This window comes from Podarcis raffonei, chromosome 16 (genome assembly GCF_027172205.1).
Source record: "Podarcis raffonei isolate rPodRaf1 chromosome 16, rPodRaf1.pri, whole genome shotgun sequence".
Lineage (NCBI taxonomy): Eukaryota > Metazoa > Chordata > Lepidosauria > Squamata > Lacertidae > Podarcis > Podarcis raffonei.
In genome coordinates this window covers 42440736-42466807 of record NC_070617.1, presented here as the reverse complement: position 1 = coordinate 42466807, position 26072 = coordinate 42440736, and the positions used below count along the sequence as shown (strand labels likewise).

General features: G+C 45.4%; 1 protein-coding gene across 3 annotated transcripts in view; it reads left to right on the top strand.

The window, feature by feature from the left end:
* MYO18B (myosin XVIIIB) overlaps nt 1–26072 on the top strand; it is a 288747-nt gene that overhangs the window by 240953 nt on the left and 21722 nt on the right. For 2 of the 3 annotated variants that reach the window (XR_008327976.1, XM_053368459.1), the window contains exons 40-41: nt 4584–4625; nt 11366–11506. Coding sequence is in view for 2 of the 3 variants with exons in the window: in XM_053368459.1 (XP_053224434.1) it covers nt 4584–4625; nt 11366–11506 (183 nt within the window). In the remaining variant the exon portion in view is untranslated. The remainder of the gene's footprint in view (nt 1–4583; nt 4626–11365; nt 11507–26072) is intronic. The other variant, XM_053368460.1, reaches the window with a different exon arrangement.

The window sequence follows — 26072 nt, the reverse complement described above, 5'->3', positions numbered from 1 at the left end:
CGATTATGTGATGCCTGAAAACCTGGAGAACCGTTGTCAGTCAATGCAGACAGCACTGATCTGTCTCAGCAGAAGGCAGATTCTTATGGTGTGTTGTGTGCAGATACACATCCATACAGCTTCCATCTTTTAGGACAGGGGTTTCCTTTTAGAGCTTCCCCGCTGCCTGATCTAACTTGAGCATGGAACAAACCACACTCCATGAAATGATGCATTGCATGGAGAGAGTGGAAGAAGAGGTTTTTCCCCTGGTCACACTGGAACTCATGGATGTTATTGTTGTTGTTGTCCTGCCTTTTTCCCTGACAGACTCAAGTCAGCTTACAGATAAAATAGGAACAGCTAAAAACAAAGGCAGTGTGTGTGGGGATCACTTAAAAACAATTAAACATTAATAGAATTTAAGCTATACACACACACACACACATACAGAGTTATCCAGTGTAGCTAAATATTGGTAGAGTCCCTCATGCTGTGCATAGCTAAACTATGGAACTCTCTGCCACAGGAGGCAGTGATGGCCATCAAGTTAAATGGCTTTAAGAGAGGATTGGACTAATTCATGGCGAAGGGGGCTGCCAATGGCCATGCTCTGCATCTACAGTTGAAGGCAGTGATGCTGCTGCAAAGCAGTTTCTAGACACCACAGGAAAGGAGAGGGCTTCCTATAATGGGCTGGCCCCTGACAGAACAGGATGCTGGACTAGATGAACCATTGGCCTGATCCAGGAGGCTTTTCTTGTGGCTTTTTGAGTGTAGGACCAGGCAAGTTCTCTCAGTGAGGTTTCCCCTCCTAATTTGTCAAAGGCCAGAGCAGAGCAGCTCCTTGAGTCTCTGCTGAAAACCTTTCATCTTTGTGGCAGCATCACGTGATGGACTCACTTTGCAGAGGGATGACTCAGTGCATGAGGTGGAGAGAAACCAGTCTGGAGCCAGTGCATTTCCACGCTTCCTCCTGGTGGATGGGAACTTGACCTTTAGTGTTTGACTCTGGGGTGAGGGTATTGAGCAGGAAAGGGAACTGGTCCCAGGAGCTGAAAACAACAAAAGAACCTTAAAAAAGCAAAACAAAAGCGGTGAGAGCAACTTGGCCTCAATCTGATGCCTCCTGGGGTTCCACTGTGCATAATCAGGAGCCGTGAGGTTGAGACATGTGCTGCATCGAGTCCACATGAAGCTGCTCCTGCCCCCTGAAGGTCATAGATGTGCAAAGTTAGATGAGACTATGAAACTCACTGCCACAAGACATGTTCCTGGCCTTTGGCTAAGGTAGTTTTAAAAAAGGGTTAGAGTAATCCATGGCAGGTAGAATGAAGATGGGTCAATTCTCATGTTAATGTGAACCTGCCTGATTCCTGGTCTCTGAAACTGTGTGTGAACCAAAATGAAGCCATCTTTCTGTGTGAACTGACCTGTACAAACAGGCCATAAGGCATTGCTGGGAATCTCAGGGAGAAAGAAGAGGCTTGTGATGATCTCATTGCAACCTGTAGTGGGCGGGTGAGATGATGCTGAAATCTAAACTGTCCCAGCCATGCTCATAGCAAGAACTTTCTACAAACCACCCAGACAAACAGAGGATTCAGTGCTCAGAGGCAAGCTAAACCAGAGGGCTAATTCCTTCACTGATACACCATCATACACTGATACACTGATACACAGGTTGAGCTGCGGAATACACCAATTTTGGGGGGATGCAGAAAGATTATTGAGGGAAGCCTGAAGGAGGGGGCAATGCCCCTCACCTTGTAGCTAAGACACTTTTTGTAGAATTTAAATTACAGTGGTACCTCGGGTTACATACGCTTCAGGTTACATACGCTTCAGGTTACAGACTCCGCTAACCCAGAAATAGTACCTCGGGTTAAGAACTTTGCTTCAGGATGAGAACAGAAATCATGCAATAGCGGTGCAGCAGCAGTGGGAGGCCCCATTAGCTAAAGTGGTGCTTCAGGTTAAGAACAGTTTCAGGTTTAGTACGGACCTCCAGAACGAATTAAGTACTTAACCCGAGGTACCACTGTATCTGAATTTTGTGCAGTTTCCCCACAAGGTACTATGTATAAGATGCATATATTTATTAAAATATCACACAAATATGCACTATTGTGAGCTTTGTTTGAAGAAATGTGTGTATTGGGAGAAGTGCAAAGTAAAATGCCAACAAATTTTCATGAGGCCTTAAAAAAAGGCAGATGGAATGTGGAAACATGGCAAAGTGACCTTAATATTGGAAAAAAAGTGAAACGAAGACTGAACTTGACAGATTTGTCACGCACCCCAGGGAGGGCTGTCCAGTTGTTATTAGCAACTCCTGCAACTAAGCTGGTGCCAAATGTCTTGCTCTGCATTCCTTTGGACCACATCAGCAAGACTGAGAGGAGGTCTTGTCATTTGGGCAGCTCAGGACCTCCAGACACCCTACCTGGGCTTGTGCCCCAGGGAGGTCACCGGTGCTAACACAGCAGTTTGATTTCAACCCCAGAGGCTCAGTCCATTGTCTCTCAAGTCAGACAGATATAACAACAGTATATCAGCTCCTTTGCAAGGTAAGAGAATACTTTGGCAAACACGAGCCCAGAGCCAAGCCAAGCTGAGCCTTGCAAGTGGCCGGCTGAGGAGCTCTCCTCAGCCGGCGAGAATTTATGGATGGAGGCCACTGGGTAAGTGATTTAGCTTGCAGCTGCCATGATTAACAGACTTCTATTCAGAAGCGTATACCTTGGCATGGTTTCTGAGCAGCTAGGCTTCAAAGGAAAAGCATTTTGTTTTGTGTGTCTCCCCCTCTCACTCCCAATTTGGTTGTGGTTTTTAAAGATTAAAGATAAATTTATTGTCATTGTCCATATATACACAGTATACACAACAACGAAAATCAAACACCTCTCTCTCCTCACCTTTTCCCTCTCTCTCCCTCTCTCATTCGCAGTTGGGTGCTTTCTTCTCTGTCAAATAAAATGCATAAAACGAATGACATGAAGTGAAGGCAAACATGACAGCAGGGGCCACTAACAATGTAAACTTTCTGTGAGCAGCCAAACTATTCCAACCCTGCCCAGGAGCAGCCAGCAAATTCCTCTCACGTAGGCCTGCCTTGCTCAAAGTTGGGCTCTGCTTCCCCTGCACGCTTGGAGGGATGCTGAGCCATCCTCCAGGAGCCCAACCCGGAACATCTTTGCTATCTCAGCTTTTCCAGGGGTTGGTGGAGTTACAGCACCAGAGGGGCTCCTCCCAATGTTGCTGGACTGCCGTTCCCATCGTCTGTGGCTGTTGGCCATGTTCACTGAAGCTGATGGGAGTTGTAGTTCAGCAACATCTGGAGCCTCAAGGTTCTCTGCCTGTGGGTGATAGCAGGTTGCAGGGAAAGGACACCACAAAGGGATCACATGCTCCATTTCCCATGCTCTGCTGGCCTCTGTAAAATAACTTTCCACCATTCCCTGGTGCTAATGGAAAACAGTTCACTAACTGAAATGCATCTATCTTTTGGAATGCACATCATACTGAAAATAGTATACAAATCTTCATTATATAAGGGAGATTGCTTGCAAAATGTGTATGTTAGGAGAATTCTATACTAAAATGCTGGTGAATTTTGCACTTTGGACTGTGTAAATGTGGCAAACTGAAATTAATATTAGGAAAATGAGAAGCTGAGGGAAACTGAAATTGACACATTCACTCATCTGTAGCTGTGTCTTTCTTTCATCACAAATTAGGGATGCATATATATGGTGTCGTGTTTAGAGTGTCGGACGAGGACCGTCTATTGCAGGGGTAGGCAACCTAAGGCCCAGGGGCCGGATGCGGCCCAATCACCATCTCAATCCGGCCCACGGATGGTCTTGGAATCAGCATGTTTTTACATGAGTAGAATTTGTCCTTTTATTTAAAATGCATCTCTGAGTTATTTCTGGGGCATAGGAATTCGTTCATATTTTTTTTCCAAAATATAGTCCGGCCCCCCATAAGGTCTGAGGGACAGTGGACCGGCCCACGGCTGAAAACGGTTGCTGACTCCTGGTCTATTGCAACCCTAATCCTGGGGTTGGTTAGCAAAGCAAAAAGTGTTACTGTTGTAAAGTTCTGTGGAAAGGTCTAGGAGAGCCAATGTTAGACTAGGACCTGGGAGACCCAGGTTCAAATCCCCTCTCGGCCGTGAAGCTCACTGGGTGACCTTGGGCCCATCACGGCCTCTCTCAGCCTAACCTACCTCACGGGGTGGTTGTGAGGATGAAATGAGGGTATGCCACCTTGAGCTCCTTGGAGGAAAGGTGGGATGTTTGCGTGTGTATGTGTGTGTGTATTTGCGTGTTTGTGTGCAAATAAAGGTACCACAGGGATCCTTTGCTTTATGATAAGATTTTCCTAAATAAAAACAATCACTTAGACTCCCCCACAGGTTTTTTAAAAAGTGAAGGTTCTTTGCTCCCACCCTTTCCTTAAATCCTTAGATCCTTCTGAACATTTCCTCCAGCAAAAGGGCTGTTTCAGGGGAGTCTGCTGCAGAAGGGATGGACAGATATTAGTCCTCACTGGGAAGAGTGACTGATCCCTGTCTTTCTCTCCTCTCTCCCTTGTAGTGTTCAGACTGCTCGAGAATCGCTCAGCTCAAGAGGAGACACGTAAGTGAACTCCAACGGGAAATGCCTGATTCAAGCTTACGTGGGACTAGAGGATAAAACACATTGATTAACAACTGCAAAAAGTACACTCATTGAACAGCAGCCAAAATATGGGGGGTGAGAGAGATGGCCCATGTCCTTCCATTTGTTTCCAATCAATTTTTCAGATTTATCCCCTTTTACGTTTGCTGAGCCCACATTGATCTTCCCAAATGCTATGCCTCTTAACATACAGCAGATATTAACAGCTTCTTCAATCTCTGCCCTCCTGCCTCTGCAAATAAATGGGAGTTTCTATTGTCTCAATAGGTTCAGTAGTGGGATAGTCTTCAGGTTTTTAGAACCAGCTTGATTTTTCAATGGGTCATAAAGAAGGAGGAGATACCTCAAAAGTTCATGAGAAGTTGAGCTGATGGACTATGCTGAAATGGCAAAGCTGATTGGTAAACTCAGAAACCAAGAGGACAAAAACTTTTAAAAGAATTGGAAAAAATTATAACATATCTAGGAGACCACTGCAAGCAAATGGAAACAACTAGCAGGATTTTAATCTACTTATAATGTAACAGATACTATCAATAATTTGGATTGAAATAAAATATAGAGTATGGAATAATATGCAGTTGTAAATGCTGATAATGTTAACGGAAACTGTTAACAGAGAAATGTGAGAGCTCCCTTGGACAAAAAAAAAGGACACCAGCCAGGAATACTAGAGCAAAACAGCAGCCAGTAGGCTTGGTCTTTATTGAAGACTGTGGCGCCAGGACTCCCACCTGCCACCAGGTGGAACAAGATGGAAGCCCTGAACAAAAGAGCCCCCAAACTTTTATTAGCTGCTAATCCCCATGTTACCCCCCCAAACTACATCACTCATACATCATGGTTATATCATGAAAGGGGAGGTCTGGTGGCAGTAATTTGAGCATCCTGGACCCTACCCCATGGTTCTCCTTGCCCTCCACCAAACACCCATCAATGTAACAAAAGAGATATTTACATTTCCCTGTTTCCCAGCCAAGTTAATCACACCCTTTTGTCTTCATCTGGGTTTGTTATTTCTGGAATGGCTACCTGTCTGGCACTCAGGTATCAGGATGCCAGGAATTATCACTCAGGCAGAGGGGCTGCTGAGTAGCTGAGCTCACATGTCTATAGGAATTTCTGAAGTTTTCCCAGTGAGCCAGTACATAGATACATTTATCAGTGAATTGTTACATTTGGTATCATGCAGCAGAGGCCCTTTGAAACTGTGATGGGGTGTTTTGTGGGGACAATTCACAAAAGTCACAAAAGCAATTGTGCTGGTTTTGGTAGTGGGCCGCATGTGCATGATATCTGCTGGAGGGGTAACCCCCCCCCAACCTATATATAAATTCCTGCAACAATAATAGGACCCATGGAGGGGGTGGGGGGAAGTTGTGAGATTCAGGGTAATCTCTATATATGGATATGCATTTGGATTGTTATAATTGTCCATGTAGAAGAGAAAACAAAGTTGGGATATATGTGGTGCAGTTGAGCATTCAGCGTAGGCAGATGCCTTAGGCAGAGTCAGGCTATTGGCCTGTGTATCTCAGTGTTGCCTACATGGACTGGCAGCAGCTCTCGAGGGTTTCAGGCAGGAGATGCCTTTGGGAATGGAAGCAGAGACTTTCTGCATGCAGGACAGGGACTCTCCATTGAGCTATCCCCCCCCCCCCATTCCCAACAATGCAGATTTTACATCTACAAAGTGATTGGTGCAAGAACCACTTTTCTGTCCTATCTGTAAAAAGCCCTGTCTGTAAAAAGGCCCCCATAATTTGGCTTGGTTCAGACATAACATCTCCACTTTGCACTTGAAGGGAAGAGATTTCAAGCTTCACTTTCTGGTTTATAGCAAACTATACTTTGTTGTTATAGCCAGGGTGGAAGGGATGTGTCTCCAGCCCACAGCCTGCCCAAGTTCATCTACAGTTGCAATAAAAATTATTCCACCCCCATTGCAAATCAGGTTTATTATCAAAATTTACAGAATTTCAGCAGTTGGCAGTGAGCAAATCAAACAAAAGCAATTGAAATAGCTCAACACAACAGGACCGCTGTAGTCACCCCCAACGACACCTTCTCAAGATGGAGGGTGAGGGAACAGCTGCAGTCGCCTGTGGTTCCTGCGCAATGTTTGCCATCTTGCCAAAGGTTGCAGGCAGCTTTACCTGCAGCAATTGCATGTTGATTGCCCTCTTAAAAGACAAAGTCCAGCAACTGGAGGAACGTGTAGCTACGCTCCAAAGAATTAGAGAGCTGGAGCTCTTCTTGGAAGCAACAGAGCACACCGTCTCCACCAAGGAGGAGACAGGGGACTCCCCTGAGAAGGAGGCTAGTTCACCAACACAGGAGCCAGATATATGGAGAAACGTGACTCAAAGAAGTAGGAGGCCCAGGGTTCGCTCTGATTGTTTAGAAATACGCAATCGCTTTGAGGTCCTTTCCCCTAGCATGGAAGACGAAGAGCAGACTCCATTTGAGGATCTCTCCCTCATTACAGTCGATCAGGTATATGAAGACGAGCAGCAAAGGCAGTCTTCAGGGAATGTGCAGGCGACCTTGGAACGGACAGCTCACGGAAGAACCCCGACCAGACCTAAGAGGAGGCGTGTAGTGGTGATAGGGGATTCCCTACTGAGGGGAACAGAAGCAGTGATCTGTGGGCCTGACAAGATGTCTCGGGAAGTGTGCTGTCTCCCCGGGGCTAAGATCCAAGATGTAACTGAACGACTGCAAGGAATCATAAAACCCACTGACAAATACCCCTTCCTCTTGGTTCATGTGGGAACCAATGACACTGCAAGCAATAGCCTCCAGAAGATCAAAAGAGATTACGAGGCTCTGGGCAGGAAATTGAAGCAATTAAATGCACAAATTGTCATCTCATCTGTCCTCCCAGTTGAACGACGTGGCCCAGGGAGAGAGGGAAAAATAGTGGAAGTGAACAACTGGCTTCGCAAATGGTGTAAACAGGAACGGTTTGGATTCTTAGATCACGGAATGCAGTTTCTTGAAGATGGACTTCTGGCAAGCGATGGGCTGCACCTCACAACGGTTGGTAGGAATGTTTTTGCAAAAAATCTCAGAAACCTCATCAGGAGGGCTTTAAACTGACTAATGTGGGGGAGGGAGACAGTGCTCCTGAAGGTAGGAGTCTATCAATTGATGAAGATGATCATCCAAATGTCATAGACCGAATGGAGCAAACAGCACGCAGACCTAGTGGTGGGAGGAAAAAATCCTTAAATAAGAGACACGGGGGAATGATTAATGGACTTCAATGTCTGTACACTAATGCGCAAAGTATGGGAAATAAACAAGATGAGCTTGAGCTCTTGGTACAGCAAACTAAATATGACATAATAGGCATCACTGAAACCTGGTGGGATAAGTCCCACGATTGGAATGTAATAATGGAGGGATACAATCTATTTCAGAGAAACAGACCAGACAAGAAAGGAGGAGGAGTGGCGTTATATGTCAGGGATGTGTATACCTGTGAAGAGATCCAAGATTTAGAACCTCAAAGCCAAAGTGAGAGCATTTGGGTCAAAATTAAGGGAGAGAAGAATAACAGTGACCTCATTGTGGGAGTTTACTATAGATCCCCAAGCCAAACGGAGGACATAGATGATGCCTTCCTGGAACAGATGGCCAAGCATGCAAAAGGAAGGGAGATAGTAGTAATGGGGGACTTCAATTACCCGGATATTTGTTGGATGTCAAACTCAGCCAAGAGCATAAGGTCAAACAGATTCCTCACTGGCCTTGCAGACAACTTCATTGTCCAGAAAGTGGGAGAAGCTACAAGAGGAACAGCCATTTTAGATCTGGTCCTAACCAATGTTGATGACCTGGTTAGTGGGGTAGAAGTGGAAGGATCATTAGGCGCGAGTGATCATGCTCTTCTGAAGTTTACTATACAGCGGAAAGGAGCAGCCAAGCATACTAGGACTCAATTTCTCGACTTTAAGAAAGCCGACTTCATAAAACTTAGGGAAGGGCTGGGTGAGATCCCATGGACAGTAATACTAAAAGGAAAGGGAGTTCATGATGGCTGGGAGTTTGTTAAGAGGGAGATAGTAAAAGCACAACTTCAGGCAATACCAATGAGACGGAAACATGGAAGGTGCCTAAAGAAGCCAGGGTGGCTATCTAAAGAACTTTTAACTGAGTTAAGATTAAAAAAGGATGTGTACAAAAAATGGAAAAGGGGGGAAACCACCAAAGAGGAATTCAAACAAATAGCCAGCACGTGTAGACACAAAGTCAGAAAAGCTAAAGCACAGAATGAACTCAGGCTTGCTAGAGAGGTTAAAAGCAACAAAAAAGGCTTTTATGGGTATGTTCGTAGCAAAAGGAAGAACAAAGAAACAGTGGGGTCACTCAGAGGAGAAGATGGTGAAATGCAAACAGGGGACACAGAAAGGGCTGAACTCCTCAATGCCTTCTTTGCCTCAGTCTTCTCCGATAAAGAAAACAATGCCCGACCTGAAGAATTTGGAGCAAATGATTCAGCAGAGGAAACACAGCCCAGAATAACTAAGGAGATAGTACAAGAATACTTGGCTAGTCTAGATGTATTCAAGTCTCCAGGGCCAGATGAACTGCATCCAAGAGTATTAAAAGAACTGGCAGATGTGATTTCAGAACCACTGGCAGTCATCTTTGAGAATTCCTGGAGAACAGGCAAAGTCCCAGCAGACTGGAGGAGGGCAAATGTTGTCCCTATTTTCAAAAAGGGGAAAAGAGAGGACCCAAATAATTACCGCCCAGTCAGTCTGACATCAATACCACGGAAGATTCTGGAGCAGATCATTAAGCAAACAGTCTGTGAGCACCTGGAAAGGAATGCTGTGATCACCAATAGTCAGCATGGATTTCTGAAAAATAAGTCATGTCAGACTAACCTGATCTCGTTTTTTGACAGAATTACAAGCCTGGTAGATGAAGGGAACGCAGTGGATGTAGCCTACCTTGATTTCAGCAAGGCATTTGACAAGGTGCCCCATGATATTCTTGTAAAGAAGCTGGTAAAATGCGGTCTTGACTATGCTACCACTCAGTGGATTTGTAACTGGCTGACTGACCGAACCCAAAGGGTGCTCATCAATGGTTCCTCTTCATCCTGGAGAAGAGTGACTAGTGGGGTGCCACAGGGTTCTGTCTTGGGCCCGGTCTTATTCAACATCTTTATCAACGACTTGGATGATGGACTCAAGGGCATCCTGATCAAATTTGCAGATGACACCAAACTGGGAGGGGTGGCTAACACCCCAGAGGACAGGAACACACTTCAAAACGACCTTGACAGATTAGAGAACTGGGCCAAAACAAACAAGATGAATTTTAACAGGGAGAAATGTAAAGTATTGCACTTGGGCAAAAAAAATGAGAGGCACAAATACAAGATGGGTGACACCTGGCTTGAGAGCACTACATGTGAAAAGGATCTAGGAGTCTTGGTTGACCACAAACTTGACATGAGCCAACAGTGTGACGCGGCAGCTAAAAAAGCCAATGCAATTCTGGGCTGCATCAATAGGAGTATAGCATCTAGATCAAGGGAAGTAATAGTGCCACTGTATTCTGCTCTGGTCAGACCTCACCTGGAGTACTGTGTCCAGTTCTGGGCACCACAGTTCAAGAAGGACATTGACAAACTGGAACGTGTCCAGAGGAGGGCAACCAAAATGGTCAAAGGCCTGGAAACGATGCCTTATGAGGAACGGCTAAGGGAGCTGGGCATGTTTAGCCTGGAGAAGAGGAGGTTAAGGGGTGATATGATAGCCATGTTCAAATATATAAAAGGATGTCACATAGAGGAGGGAGAAAGGTTGTTTTCTGCTGCTCCAGAGAAGCGGACACGGAGCAATGGATCCAAACTACAAGAAAGAAGATTCCACCTAAACATTAGGAAGAACTTCCTGACAGTAAGAGCTGTTCGACAGTGGAATTTGCTGCCAAGGAGTGTGGTGGAGTCTCCTTCTTTGGAGGTCTTTAAGCAGAGGCTTGACAACCATATGTCAGGAGTGCTCTGATGGTGTTTCCTGCTTGGCAGGGGGTTGGACTCGATGGCCCTTGTGGTCTCTTCCAACTCTATGATTCTATGATTCTATGATTCTATGATTCTATGATTCTATGAACAGATGCTTCAAATGGTTTCCCCAAATTCAGCTGAAAATGCAACTTTAACTGGTTTCTCCACTCTCACTATTCATCAACCCCCTGAATAGAATCCCTCACAACAGCACAAATACAACAGGTGTTGTCTCAGGCACACCTGATGCAACTAATCAAGGGCTTGAGACAACATAAACAATAATTGCATTACCTATCAATAATCATATATGGAAAAATCATATGAATATGTTATGCAAGACCACAAATGTTCAAAGCAAATGCACTTGCAAAGCACAGGAGCTGATTGTGCATAATTGTTGTGCCCGTGGAAATAAATATTTGCAGTTTTCTTAAACAGCTTCTTGATTCTTAGATTCTTTCAAATTTGTTATGAACTTCCATTTGTGCCATCTCACCCTTCCTCCAGGCAATTCAGGGTGGCGTGCATGCACTGCCCCACAACCCATGGTGGCTACAGCTGATGGGAGTTGTAGTCAAAAAACACCCAGAGGGCATCGGGTGGGCAAAGGCCTCTCTCCTTGCCCATTTAGCCTCACAACAACCCTTCTGTGTTCTTCCGCTTACAGCGAGAGTCAGCTGAGTCTGGGGTCAACCATGAGCTTGAACTTGGAACCTGAAGAAAGCGTCAAATCGTGGTCCAGTTTGGCATCGGCATGGTCCTCTCCATCCAGGCAAACCGTGGACAGCCGTGGTACCCAGAGCCTGAGGTGAGACTCATTCTTAAGTGTATGAAAAGGGGTGTCTTCTGAGCAATGCAACAGGTTTGTAGAAACTAGGGCTGTGCATGTCCACCTCCATTCCCTGGATCCAATTCAGATCAGCCCCAACTTGAGACAATCCAGACCTGACCTGCCTCCTCCGACTGGAGCATGATCTGGAAAATGGAGGCCATGTGAGCTTGCTGCATTTTGAGACGTTACCTTCCCTTCCCCCAAACACACTAATTAGGGAGATTCTAGCCCTGAATTGTAATCTAGATCTGTCAGTGAGCAAACCCCAGCTCCCCTCCTCCCCTTGGTGTTCACCTTATATAGTACTGTAATTAAAAGTTGCAACACTTTATGTGTGATCTTTTTAACTTGAGAGAGATTATTATTTTTTAGTTGCTGAGGAGTCAGTCCCCTGGTGTGCTGAGCAGGGCAACGGGGGCTGTGTAAATTCTGGCAATGCTATCCAGCCCCTCCCTCTGATACAAAGGGTGGACCTTCTCTCTGTGGGTTGGACCTGGCAACCATCCCTTCCACCCTGGCTAGCATAGAGGGGAGGGGTAGAGCCTCCAAAATCAGGGCCAATGTGCTGCTGGATCCCAGATCCTGGGAGCTGCTGCTGTGCTCTGGCCCTGCCTCTGTCTGACCCATTGTGTGAACTCAATTGTATTTCATCTGATCCATCTACTGCAGTTATTAAGTTTGCAGATGATACTACCATAATGGGTCTAATTACAGGTGGAGATGAATCAGTGTATGGGGGGAGGTTCAAAAAGTATCTACATGGTGCCTAAAGAATAACTTGCACCTAAATATTAGCAAAACAAAGGAGATGGTGTTGGACTTTCAGAGGAAGAGAGGGGAACTAGCCCCGTTGTATATCCGGGGGAGGGGGGGTTGTGTGGAGAGAGTCCATTTAAATTCCTGGGAGTTTACCTTAGTGAAGACATCACTTGGAAAAACAATATAACTCAGGTTGTTAGGAAGGCCCAACAGAGACTCCAATTCCTCAGGGTCTTGCGAAAGAACAATGTTAAACAACAACTGATGACCTCCTTCTACTGGTCCACAATAGAAAGTGTCCTCTCATATTGTATCACAGTGTGGTACGTTGGCTTGACAGCCACGGACAGAAAGTCTTTACAGAGGGTGATGAACACAGCACATGGGCTGTCCCCTGAGCCCGCTAGATGATATCGCAAGGGATAGATGCCTTAGGAGAGCGAGAAAAATTCTCAGGGATGATTCACACCCTGGCCAGCACCTTTTTAATCTTCTACCCTCTGGCAGGATATATAGAAATATAATCAGTCGTACCAACAAGCTAAAAAACAGTTTTTATCCGTGGGCTGTTAGGCTGCTGAACGGAAAATAAAATAGTGCAATTGACTTTTGGGGTTGGTGCGTTGTGCAACAAGCACACAGAGTGCAATGAGATTGAGTGTTTGCTGGGGGGCAGGTTTGGTTCATTTCATTGTACACAGGTTGTATATTGACAATAAAGGTATTATTATTATTATTATTATTATTATTATTATTATTATTATTAATTAGCCTTTGGCCTGATCCAGCCAAGGGATCCTTCCATTCTTAGCACATACTACCTCAGGCTGACTTGGAAGGCTGCTCAGCAGCCAGTAGCTGCAGCTTTGAACGAAGTCTGTCTTGAGCTGACTTCATTTGCTTATTTTCTCCATGGATCATCTTCCTAATCCTTGCCATTCTGGAAGAGAAGCAAACCATATATAAAATCTCTCTCTCTCTCTCTCTCTCTCTCTCTCTCTCTCTCTCTCTCTCTCTCTCTCTCTCTCTCTCTCTCCCCTGCAAATGTCAAATATTTAGAGGTCTCTTCAACTTTAATTTTTCAAAGACCAGTTCCAAGCAATGGCATTTACTCACAACGTGGGTCGCTTGCTGATATTCAGCTCTAATAAAGGTCTGCAGGTCCTTTCAGGGAACAAACATAGAATCATAGAATCATAGAGTTGGAAGAGACCACAAGGGCCATCGAGTCCAACCCCCTGCCAAGCAGGAAACACCATCAGAGCACTCCTGACATATGGTTGTCAAGCCTCTGCTTAAAGACCTCCAAAGAAGGAGACTCCACCACACTCCTTGGCAGCAAATTCCACTGTCGAACAGCTCTTACTGTCAGGAAGTTCTTCCTAATGTTTAGGTGGAATCTTCTTTCTTGTAGTTTGGATCCATTGCTCCGTGTCCGCTTCTCTGGAGCAGCAGAAAACAACCTTTCTCCCTCCTCTATGTGACATCCTTTTATATATTTGAATATGGCTATCATATCACCCCTTAACCTCCTCTTCTCCAGGCTATACATGCCCAGCTCCCTTAGCCATTCCTCATAAGGCATCTTTTCCAGGCCTTTGACCATTTTGGTTGCTCTCCTCTGGACACATTCCAGTTTGTCAGTGTCCTTCTTGAACTGTGGTGCCCAGAACTGGACACAGTACTCCAGGTGAGGTCTGACCAGAGCAGAATACAGTGGCACTATTACTTCCCTTGATCTAGATGCTATACTCCTATTGATGCAGCCCAGAATTGAATTGGCTTTTTTAGCTGCCGCGTCACACTGTTGGCTCTTGAATGTACGCAGGCGATTCTCCTCTGGGGATTTCTTCTCTCTGTATCAAAGGCTCCAAAGAAGGAGAGTAACTTAGCAAAACCCCCAGTCCCCCAAAGCAGCAGCCCCTCAAATGCCATTTTTTAAACAGCACTGCTAATATGAGGTGGGGCGGAGATTGAGATTTTAACAGAGGAGTTGTTGCAGTAAGGCTGCGCTTAACCACTGGCTGTTCTTGTGCTCCAGCTCATCCCCCTCCCAGATTATCTCTCCCTGCCCTCAGATTCCTAGGTGGGTATTTTCAGGACTAAACATGCCTTTGGAACGTAAGTGGTGGCGGCGGCAGGAAATGAGCTTGAATGGAGGAAAGAATTGCAGTTTAAAAACAATCAGCACCAGGTGAAAAGATGAATCCCACCTCTGCTCAACATGCACCTCTCTGTGAAAAACGGTCTTCATTTTTAAAGAATTGACCATTGGGAAAATGTTGCCACAAAGATCTAGCCACGCATCTAAGCAGTGGCGTTGCATGAGCTTATGGTGCCCAGGGCAGGTGCATGCACTCCGGAGGGTGCGCATGCATGCGCCGTGTGTGTGTGCATGGAGGGTGAAGGAGGCCACCATGGCACTCCAGCCCTCGCCACTGACATCGCTGGAACGATCCCGCACAGCACTGGAGCCAAGCAGGGCCACACTGTGCCACCTGCCTTGCCTGCATAGGGGGGAGCCTGGCCAGCCAATGTGGCACTTGGCGGGCATGAACCAGCTGCCCCCACGCCAGTGCCCCCAGCACAGCCCGGCCCAAAACTCCTCTCCGTGTGCGTTAGTTTCTCTGATGCCAGGAGAGGAGTGCTAGGCTCTGCTGGGGGTGCCTGCATGGGGGTGTGTGTGCCTGCTTTGTTGTTGTTTAGTCGTTTAGTCGTTTCCGACTCTTCGTGACCACATGGACAAGAGCACGCAAGGCACTCCTGTCTTCCACTGCCTCCCGCAGTTTGGTCAAACTCATGCTGGTAGCTTCAAGAACACCGTCCCACCATCTCGTCCTCTGCCGTCATCTTCTCCTTGTGCCCTCCATCTTTCCCAACATCAGGGTCTTTTCCAGGGAGTCTTCTCTTCTCATGAGGTGGCCAAAGTATTGAAGCCTCAGCTTCAGGATCTGTCCTTCCAGTGAGCACTCAGGGCTCATTTCCTTCAGAATGGAGAGGTTTGATCTTCTTGCAGTCCATGGGACTCTCAAGAGTCTCCTCCAGCACCATAATTCAAAAGCATCAATTCTTCGGCGATCAGCCTTCTTTATGGTCCAGCTCTCACTTCCATACATCACTACCGGGAAAACTATGGCTTTTACAATACGGACCTTTGTTGGCAAGGTGATGTCTCTGCTTTTTAAGATGCTGTCTAGGTTTGCCATCACCTTTCACCCAAGGAGCTGTCGTCTTTTAATTTCGTGACTGCTGTCACCATCTGCAGTGATCATGGAGCCCAAGAAAGTAAAATTTCTCACTGCCTCCATTTCTTCCCCTTCTATTTGCCAGGAAGTGATGGGACCAGTGGCCATGATCTTTGTTTTTTTGATGTTGAGCTTCAGACCATGTTTTGCGTTCTCCTCTTTCACCCTCATTAAAAGGTTCTATAATTCCTCCTCACTTTCTGCCATCAAGGTTGTGTCATCTGCATATCTGAGGTTGTTGATATTTCTTCCAGCCCAGCCTTTCGCATGATGAATTCTGCATACAAGTTAAATAATCAGAGAGACAATATACAGCCTTGTCGTACTCCTTTCCCAATTTTGAACCAATCAGTTGTTCCATATCCAGTTCTAACTGTAGCTTCTTGTCCCACATAGAGATTTCTCAGGAGACAGATGAGGTGATCAGGCACTCCCATTTCTTTAAGAACTTGCCATAGTTTGCTGTGGCCTACACAGTCAAAGGCTTTTGCATAGTAAATGAAGCAGAAGTAGATGTCTTTCTGGAACTCTCTAGCTTTCTCCATAATCCAGTGCATGTTTGCAATTTGGTTCCTCTGCCCCTTCGAAATCCAGCTTGCACTTCTGGGAGTTCTCGGTCCACATACTGCTTGAGCCTACCTTGTAGACTTTTAAGCATAACCTTGCTAGCGTGTGAAATGAGAGCAATTGTGCGGTAGTTGGAGCATTCTTTGGCACTGCCCTTCTTTGGGATTGGGATGTAGACTGATCTTCTTCAATCCTCTGGCCACTGCTGAGTTTTCCAAATTTGCTGGCATATTGAGTGTAGCACCTTGACAGCATCATCGTTTAAAATTTTAAATAGTTCAGCTGGAATATCATCACTTCCACTGGCCTTGTTATTAGCAGTGCTTTCTAAGGCCCATTTGACTTCACTCTCCAGGATGTCTGGCTCAAGGTCAGCAACCACACTATCTGGGGTGTACGAGACATCCATTTCTTTTTGGTATAGTTCCTCTGTGTATTCTTGCCACCTCTTCTTGATGTCTTCTGCTTCTGTTAGGTCCTTTCCACTTTTGTCTTTTATTATGGTAATCTTTGTACAAAATGTTCCTTTCATATCTCCAATTTTCTTGAACAGATCTCTGGTTTTTCCCATTCTATTGTTTTCCTCTATTTCTTTACATTGCTCATTTAAGAAGGCCTTCTTGTCTCTCCTTGCTATTTTTTGGAAATCTGCATTCAGTTTCCTGTATCTTTCACTATCTCCCTCACATTTTGCTTGCCTTCTCTCCCCCGCTATTTGTAAGGCCTTGTTGGACAGCCACTTTGCTTTCTTGCATTTCCTTTTCATTGGGATGGTTTTAGTTGCTGCTTCCTGTATAATGTTACGAGCCTCCATCCATAGTTCTTCAGGCACTCTGTCCACCAAATCTAAATCCTTAAACCTGTTCCTCACTTCCACTGTGTATTCATAAGGGATTAGATTTAGATTGTATCTTACTGGCCCAGTGGTTTTTCCTACTTTCTTCAGTTTAAGCTTCAATTTTGCTATAAGAGGCTGATGATCTGAGCCACAGTCAGCTCCAGGTCTTGTTTTTGCTGACTGTATAGAGCTTCTCCATCTTTGGCTGCAGAGAATATAATCAATCTGATTTCGATGCTGCCCATCTGGTGATGTCCATGTGTAGAGTCGTCTCTTGTGTTGTTGGAAAAGCGTGTTTGTGATGACCAGCTTGTTCTCTTGACAGAACTCTGTTAGCCTTTGCCCTGCTTCGTTTTGAATTCCAAGGTCAAACTTGCCAATTGTTCCTTTTATCTCTTGACTCCCTACTTTAGCATTCCAATCCCCTATAATGAGAAGAACATTTCTATAAGGTGTTGTAAGTCTTCATAGAATTGGTCAATTTCAGTTTCTTCAGCACCAGTGGTTGGTGCATAAACTTGGATTACTGTGATGTTAAAAGGTGTGCCTTGATTCATATCGAGATCATTCTATCATTTTTGAGATTGCATCCCAGTACAGCTTTCGCCACTCTTTTGTTGACTATGAGGGCCACTCCATTTCTTTTACGGGATTCTTGCCCACAGTAGTAGATATGATGGTCATCCGAACTGAATTCGCCCATTCCCGTCCATTTTAGTTCACTGATGCCCAGGATGTCAATATTTATTCTTGCCATCTCATTTTTGACCACATCCAACTTACCCAGGTTCATGGTTCTTACATTCCAGGTTCCTATGCAATATTTTTCTTTACAGCATTGGACTTTCCTTTCACTTCCAGGCATATCCGCAACTGAGCGTCCTTTCAGCTTTGGCCCAGCCGCTTCATCAGCTCTGAATCTACTTGTACTTGTCCTCCGCTCTTCCTCAGTAGCATGTTGGACGCCTTCCGACCTGAGGGGCTCATCTTCCAGCGTCATAACTTTTATATGCCTGTTGTCCATGGAGTTTTCTTGGCAGGGATACTGGAGTGGCTTGCCTGTTCCTGCTCCAGGTGGATCACGTTTGGTCAAAACTCTCCACTATGACCTGTCCATCTTGGGTGGCCCTGCACGGCATAGCTCATAGCTTCTCTGAGTTATTCAAGCCCCTTCGCCACGGCAAGGCAGTGATCCATGAAGGGGGTGCCTGCTTTGCAGCCCCTCAAAAATCTCTGCTCAGGGCCACAGCCCCATTGGCTCCCCATGCCATGCCCCTGGCTAAAAGGCCACCTGAGGGCCTAGCAGTAAATGATGTTTCCGCTACGACCATGGCATGAGAGCACATAAGAGTCCTGCAAGGGGGCCACCTAGTCAAACATCCTAGGTGGCCACAAACCAAGCCCACAAACCAAATGCAAATCCAAGCCCACAAACCAAATGCAGCAGGACGCACCTCGCTGGTAGCCACTGCCTATGGTACTGGAAGTGGCACACAGCCATCATGACGAGTTGCCATTGATAGGCTCCATGTGTTTACCCAGTGCCCTTCAAAAGCCATCCATGCTGGTGGCGCTCATGACATCTTCCGTTACCAAACCCTACAGTTTAGCTATGTGCTGCAAGAAGAAATACATTGATTCAGGACACACTAAAGAAAGTGTGCCTGTCCAGAATCAGCTTTGTTGGATGTTCCCGAGTTTTCGTGTTCTGAGTGAGGGAGAAAAATGTCTCCCTAGTCACTTTGCCCGTGCCCTGCATAATTTTATACCCCTCAATCATGTCCCCCCTGCCTTTATTCACATTTTTTTTTCCTGCAGCAGCGACAGAAAGAAAAATCCTGCACCAGCCACAGAGTGATGGGGTGTATGTGTTGGGGAACAGGGGGGGAAGGGGCTTTAGCATCCCTGTGCTGAGGGTCCCCTGAAGTCTGGCACTAAGCCTGGTGTGTGGGAGACTTCCGGGTTGCGCCTCCGGCAATGGCGGAGCTCCTCCGATTGGGAGGAACTTGCTCCGTGGAAGGCAGGGTCTGACTGCCACGGCGAAGGCGGAGACCCTCTGAAATCACAAGCGGGAGAAGCTTGTGAACTTGGAATTTGGTTGGCACCTTCTGCGCCTCCCCTACTCGCGGGGAAACCCTGTTTTGGGGATCCAGAGCGATGTGGGGTAAGTGGTGCAGTGCTTCGAATTGACTGCTTCTTTCACGGAGTGAAGCCGCATTGCTGTTGCCGGAGAGCGCTGACTTTTTCCTGTGGACAATTGGATTTTAAACAACTAGCCGTGAGTAGAACGGAAAATTGGATCTTTAAATACCTTAATTTGGCATCAAAACGGGGGAAGGTCTTAAACAGGAAGTCCGCCTTCCCCTTTTGTAAATAGATTGAAGCAAAGACGTTATAAGCTAAAGTCTTTGAAAGCTTTTGGCAAAGGATTAAATTTTCATCGGTTAAAACTACAAAACCCCCCTTGGAAGCAGGAGAAGAGGGGGGAAATTTTGGACTTAGCGAGCCTGCAGGAGAGAGTGAAAAACCAAATTACCACTGCTCCGAACCTGGAAAAGGGCTGCCAGAAAGAGTGAAGTTTTGGGAGAGTCCATTGACTGCGAACAGAACATTTTTGACAGCTAGTTATACAAGAGAAAGATACTGTTTCCATTGTCCTCTTCTGCGTTTAAAAAGGAGGAAAAGTAACTGGAAATTGAAACTATTTTTATGGCTTGAATTGTGTTCGAAAGGATTGATACAAGTGGAGACTGTTTCCCTCTAGAGGGAGTCTTTGAAACTGTCACAGGAGTGCAACTGGGGAATCACCAGCTGCAAGATAAGTAATTGTGAGAACCAGAGACTGACCTTGGACCATTCAAAATGTTGACAGGAGAAGCCATTGTGACGGTATTATGTAAGATAAGCTACTCACTGGAACAGCTTCATAAGAAGACGGATGACATGTCTTTTAAAATTGACAACTTGGATCAAAAAGTGACTGATTAGAGTCAAAAAGTGAGCACCAACACAGAAATAATTCAGGACTTGCTACAAGAATCTACTTTGGCAGGACAGATTGTGGAGGAGAAAGAGAAAGCTGTGGTTGTTGAGCCTAAAGTAATACACGCGGGATCCTCAGCATTACAGAAGCAAATTGAGGATTACAAGTTGAGGCCTTCTATGATTGAATCTAGAAAAAGCCAGGTTTTGAGGATTGGATCCCGGCTTGGACGGAAGAAGGAAAGTTGGAAAGATCCCTCTATGCAGGGATTAATTGACCTTTGGGACATGGACTTGGGTCTGGAGGAGATTGGAGTTCTGGGGGCCTTTGGATTTGGAGGAACTTTGAAACATGTCATGAAACATCTTATAGACCTCAGCTTCAACTATGGAAATTTGGCTGACCTGTCTGGAAGGAATAAAAGCATTGTTAGGTTGGAGTCTTCCCGAGATCTGCTCTTTGGCATTAAAGAATATGAAGAAGACCTGCAGAAGGGACCTGGAAAAGAGTTAAGAGCCTCGGACATAAGATCTCCAGGTTGATGGACTATATGGAATTGATGGAAAGGACTGGCAGAATCCAAAACCAGGGAGAGGAGATGGTGGAAGAAGATTAGAGAATTTAAAGTTTATATATAGAAATACTGTAAAATTAATGAATGATAGAAAAATGGTGGAAAGAAATTTTATGGCCTTAGCAGAAATATTATAAGGAGTTAAGCATATATAAGTATTTTAGTTTTAATGATAAAAAATATGTTAAGATATTTATAATATGACAGAAAATAGAGAAAGATGGAAAGGATTTGCTGAAACAATTAATAGAAGTGGAACACAAAAAGGGAGGTGAGAGGAAGTCGAGGAAACAAGGGAATGAAAGATAGAGTATGGAAAAGGTGTGATGTATGTTTTTAAATGGTTATTGTTTTGTTTTGTTTTGTTTTGTTTAGGGTTAAGGTGGGTTAGGGTTTTGTTTAGTTTAGTTTAATGTGTTAAGGTTGTGTTTTGTATTGCTTATATATTGTATTGTATTGTTTCTGTTCTATTTTTTGTTTTTTCTATCGTGTCTTTTTTCTTTTTCTTTTCTTTTTCTGTAATCTTCAAAAGTAATAAATATTATTTTTTAAAAAAACTAAGCCTGGTGTGGGGTTTACGAGAGGGAGCAGTTGTCCTAAAACAGCATCAAGCAGAGTAGTGCTGATGATTGATTGATTGATTGATTGCTTTTGTTTCTCTCCAGCAAACATAATTTTGGCTGTGTGTGTGTTTGCGCATGCATTCATTGGCAGGGAGGGGCAGTGGAAGGAGCAGGGAATCAATTTCAAGCATTTCTGCTAGATTTATCCAAGTAACAATGCCCCTTTATTAGTTCCCTGGTACGTGCTGTGCCATGAAATTCTGCAGAGTTCTGGGTAGTTTTGCAAAGTTTGCATAACACAGAGCATATTAGAGCATTCAGAAAATATCGTTGTCAGCTAAAGAACTTGCATGTGCTCCTTTCGAGGGCTTATGCCGCCTTCCAACCTGTAGCGTAGTTTGTCAACTTCAGGGGAGGGGAGCCACCAGCTGGCAACTGTGGACTTTTGCTACTCATATGAAGCTAGCACAGTTTATCTGCCTGGGGAAGAAGAGAGTGGTCCTGGCAAAATACTTTGACAAGCAGGGAGAGCAACCTGACCATTAAGCAAAGTGAGGCAGTCAGTTTGGAGATCTCATGAAATCCACAGTTATCTTTGGGGAAGGATGATGGCTTAGTGGTAAAACACATACTCTGCATGCAAAACATCTCATTAGTTAGAACTGTGGAACTCCCTCCTGCAGGAGGCAGTGATGGCCATCAAGTTAAATGGCTTTAAGGACAAATTCATGGAGGAGACATCCATGCAGCCATACTTCTGAATACCAGGGAGAGGGTTGTTCTCATGCTTAGGTCCTGCTTGTGCATTTCCCACAAGCATCTGGTTGGCCCCCGTGAGAACAGGATGCTGGACTAGATGGCCATTGGCCTGATCCAGCAGGCTCTTCTTAAGTTCTTACATTTGTATCTTCAGACAAGGTGAGGAAAGATCCCTACTTCAGACCCTGCATAGCCACTGCCTTTTGCAGTTAGACAGTCTTGAGCTGGACAGAGCAGGGGTCTGACTTTGTATCAGGCACCTTCCCATATTCCTTTTCAAATGAAGATAAACGCTAGAAGATTCAAGAGAGTCCAAAGGTCTTCTTCACACCACACATAGTTAAACTCTGGAATTTGGTACAGAAGTTGGGATGGACACCAGCTTGGCTGGTTTTAAAAGGCTTCTCCGTCAGAACATCATGGGGTGATTTGTGCTCATGAAGGAAATTAACCCCTTCCTTTATGTCTGGCTCCTACAACATCTTGTTCCCAGAGACATGAAAGAAGAAAGAGCCAAATTCAAGCACGGAGAGTCTGACATGAAGAGGTCACCATCACGATTGCTGCTGTTGTGTCATTAGTTTTAATGAACTGCAGCAGACCTTTAAAGAACACACAGTGCAGTTGGCCCTGGTCCCAATAAAGACAAAACCATAGGAGTTTGTACAGAGCATTGCAAGAGGCTGGATCTCGACCCGTGGGAAAGTCAAAGTGGTGATGTGTGCAGGAGTTAAGGTCACACAGCATCCAGCCGAGGAAGGTGGCTGCTGCTAGACTGACATGAGTCAAATATTAGATGAAAGATGCCACATCAAAACACCCTACTTCAAGTGAGATAATGTGCCTTGATGTGTTCTCCAGAGATAATTTAAAGAGATAATGTAATGTATTTGAGAATTTGTACCATATACTCTGTCTGTTGCTGCCAGAGAAGAGTGAGGGCTGCATGGCTGTACGGCTGTACTTTTTGATGGGGAGGCAAAAATGTGAGCTTCCCCAGAGGAGAGTGAAACAAGATGAAGGGAGGCTGGCTGGCTGGCGGCCCTCCGAGGACCAGGGTACATATGCCCAAGTCTCAAGGCCTTGGACCTCAAATTTGTCTAAGTTCCCTCTCACACCCCAAGAAGCTCAAGGCAGCATGCATGGCCCACCCTCCTGCACCGTGTCATCTTGACAACAACCCTGCACAAGACATTAGGCCTCCCATTTTATGGACTTGTGAGTTTCCCTCATGGTCACATTCTGTGGGTCTATTTCCACATTTATCTGCGGGATGTGCTGGCTTCTGTGCATCGTTAGCCCCCACCCTGGCTGGATCACATCTTCCCTTCCCCATGCTGATGCCCTCCAAGTACCCTCTGGTGCCACCACAGGTAGAGTATTGGGGACAGCTCTGGTCACCTTGACGCAAAAAGGATATTATGGAGTTGGAAAAGGTTCAGAAAAGGCTGACCAAAATGATCAAAGGAATGGAGTGACTCCCCTATGAGGAAAGGCTGGAGCATTTGGGCTTTTCAGTTCAGAGCAAAGGCATGTAGAAAGTGGCATGTAGAAAATGGAAAGAGAAATCTTTTTCTCCTCTCATAACACATGGACATCTGTCTCAAGACAGAGAAAAGGGACTACTTAATGCAGCACATAATTAATCTATGGAACTTGGTCCTATAAGAGGCCAACTTTGATGGCTTTAAATGAGGACCGGCAAAATTCATAGAGGAGATTACGCATTAAGCAAAATAAGAAAGTGCTTAGGGCATCAAGGGAAGGGGGCACCACAGAAATTTTCTATTGCCAGAATTTTAACGTTAATGGTCACAAATTGCTCAGCTGGGTGTTCATCTTCTCAGTTGAAGTATATTAAAGACACCAACAGAACAACTATGCAACAAGGCAGGGTGCCTTATCACTACTAAGTATAGAAGCAGATGCACTACATAAGATTAGTTTTGAGGATCTGATCAAAGATTTTGCAATTAGAAAAGTGGGAGAAAAAATTCAAATATAAATAAAGTGGAAGTATACAAAAACAAAACATTATTTTCCATTTTACTGTAGGTTTTGTTTCATTTCAAAAAAATAAAATTTGTTTATACTTTGAGTTAGATATACTGTATACGGTGGCACCAAAATATTTTACATGCTTAGGGCCTCTAAAGGTCTTGATCCATCCCTGCTCTGCCTCCACAGTCAGAGGCAGTAATGCTGGAGGGGAGAGGACTGCTTTTGTGCTCAGCTCCCACTTGTGGGCTTCCCATGGGCATCTGGCTAGCCACTGTGAGAACAGGATGCTGAACGACATGGACCATTGGCCTCATCCAGCAGGCCCGTCTTGTGTTCTTAAGTTTTTAACCTGGTGTCCTCCAGATCTTCTTGAACTCCAACTCCCATCAGTCCCAATCAGCATGGCCAATACTCAAGGGTGGTGGGACCTGGGCCTCCCCAAATGGACTCCAGGTGTGAGACAGCTGCCATTTAAGGCTCCTTCTCTGGAGCCTGAACATTCTGAGTCTAGCTGAGCCAGTCCAAGTTCATTGTCTTCTCACTAGGTGGCAGCATCAGGCATGCCATCCACATGCTACCAACCTGCCTTACAGGGTCGTTGTAAGGACTACTGAACCTAAGAAGCACTTTGTGCAATAAAGGAGAACACTGTTGGGAAGTGGGTGCTGGTGATATGAATGACTGCACTCCTGGTTATCAAGTTGTTATTTCAGTGACATGATAGGGAGGTGCCACATAGGACCAGTGTGGTCTACTCTGACTGGCAACAGCACTTCCGGACCTCAGCACTATAAATGTGTTCCCAATAATGCTGTTGGGGATTGAACCTGGGACATTCCAGATGCACAGCTGTGCTCTGACACTGAGTGCCAGCTCCTCCCTTAACTTGGTTCCATTTCCCAGCTCTCCTTAAGCAGGGCTTGTCTAAGGCAAGGATAAGCAAACATCCATGTTGCATTACCTAAGACTTACCCATCCCTCTTGAGAACTACAGTGCTCATGACCCACCAGTGGACACTGTGAATTTACAAAGTAGATGTGCTTATTTAGGATCCAGTAAGGCTAATCCGTCTCCTTTAATGATCCTGACAGTGCACTCATGCTTAACAACTTTTTCTCCATAGAAAACAAGTCTTTTGCACACACACACCCAATTCCTCCCTTTTAAATTCAAGCTAGATCTAATGGGAGAATGCAAAAACATCCTTAAGCCAATCAGAATTTTTGTAGTGAGCAATCTGCACCAAAGCAAATGACATACAACAGTAATTAACGAAGATTACACAGCAATTAGGGTGATTACGCTTATGCTAGTCGAAATAATTTATGCAATAATATCTGTACTTAAATTGAAGCACAGTGCATGTCCAGAGACAAAAGGAGATGAGCCATGATTCTGCATGGGGTGGGGACAGGATGTAATGACAATGTGCAGAAAGAGAGGGGGGAGAGGAAGTGTCACTCGGTTGAGCAGAGAAACATTTCCCCCTTCAATATAACATAGCTCCAATAGAAAGCAGCTCTGGAGGCCTCAAGGATGCATTTATTTGAAATCAGCATAAACTCCCCTTGCCTCTGAAGTCCCTGGCTCTGTGCCCCTCTCCTTATCTCTGCCCGTTTCCACTCTCATTTCTCCCCTTCCTTTCTTTACTACTCCCTGGCCTAGGCTTCCTTCAGGGGGCAGATTTCTCCATTCCCCACTTCTTACTTTCTGAGGACAAGAGCAGCATAGCCATCAGCAACTAGAAGGATAGAGCTCCCTCCCAGAGGAACCAGGGGTGGCCACCAGCTTGGATGACTTTAAAAGAGGATTGGGCTGTTTTGTGGAGGGTCAGACTACTGGCCATGTTGGCCAAGCTCTGCCTCCATAGTTGGAGGCAGAAATGCTTCTCAGTCCCAATGGGTGGAAACCCTGGGAGAAGGGAGTGGACTTGTGCTAGATTCCTGCATGTCTGTTTCCTGTGGGCATTTGGGTGGCCTCTGAGAACAGGATGCTGGACTCGATGGGCCACTGGTCTGATCCTGCAGGCTCTTCTTAAGTGACCTTTTACATGCCGCCACCTGCCAGCCCACCCAACCTTCTGTGTCACAATGGCAGTTCAGCCAGCTACCCCAGGGTCTCCATCAACCCCTCTCACGACATCCTGTGAGGCAAAAGTGGGGAACCTTTCCTGGCCAGTGGGCCAGATAGTCATCTCCCCTTCCCTTGGTGGAACAAACTTGACATCAGGGTAGCCTCAGATGATACTGTGC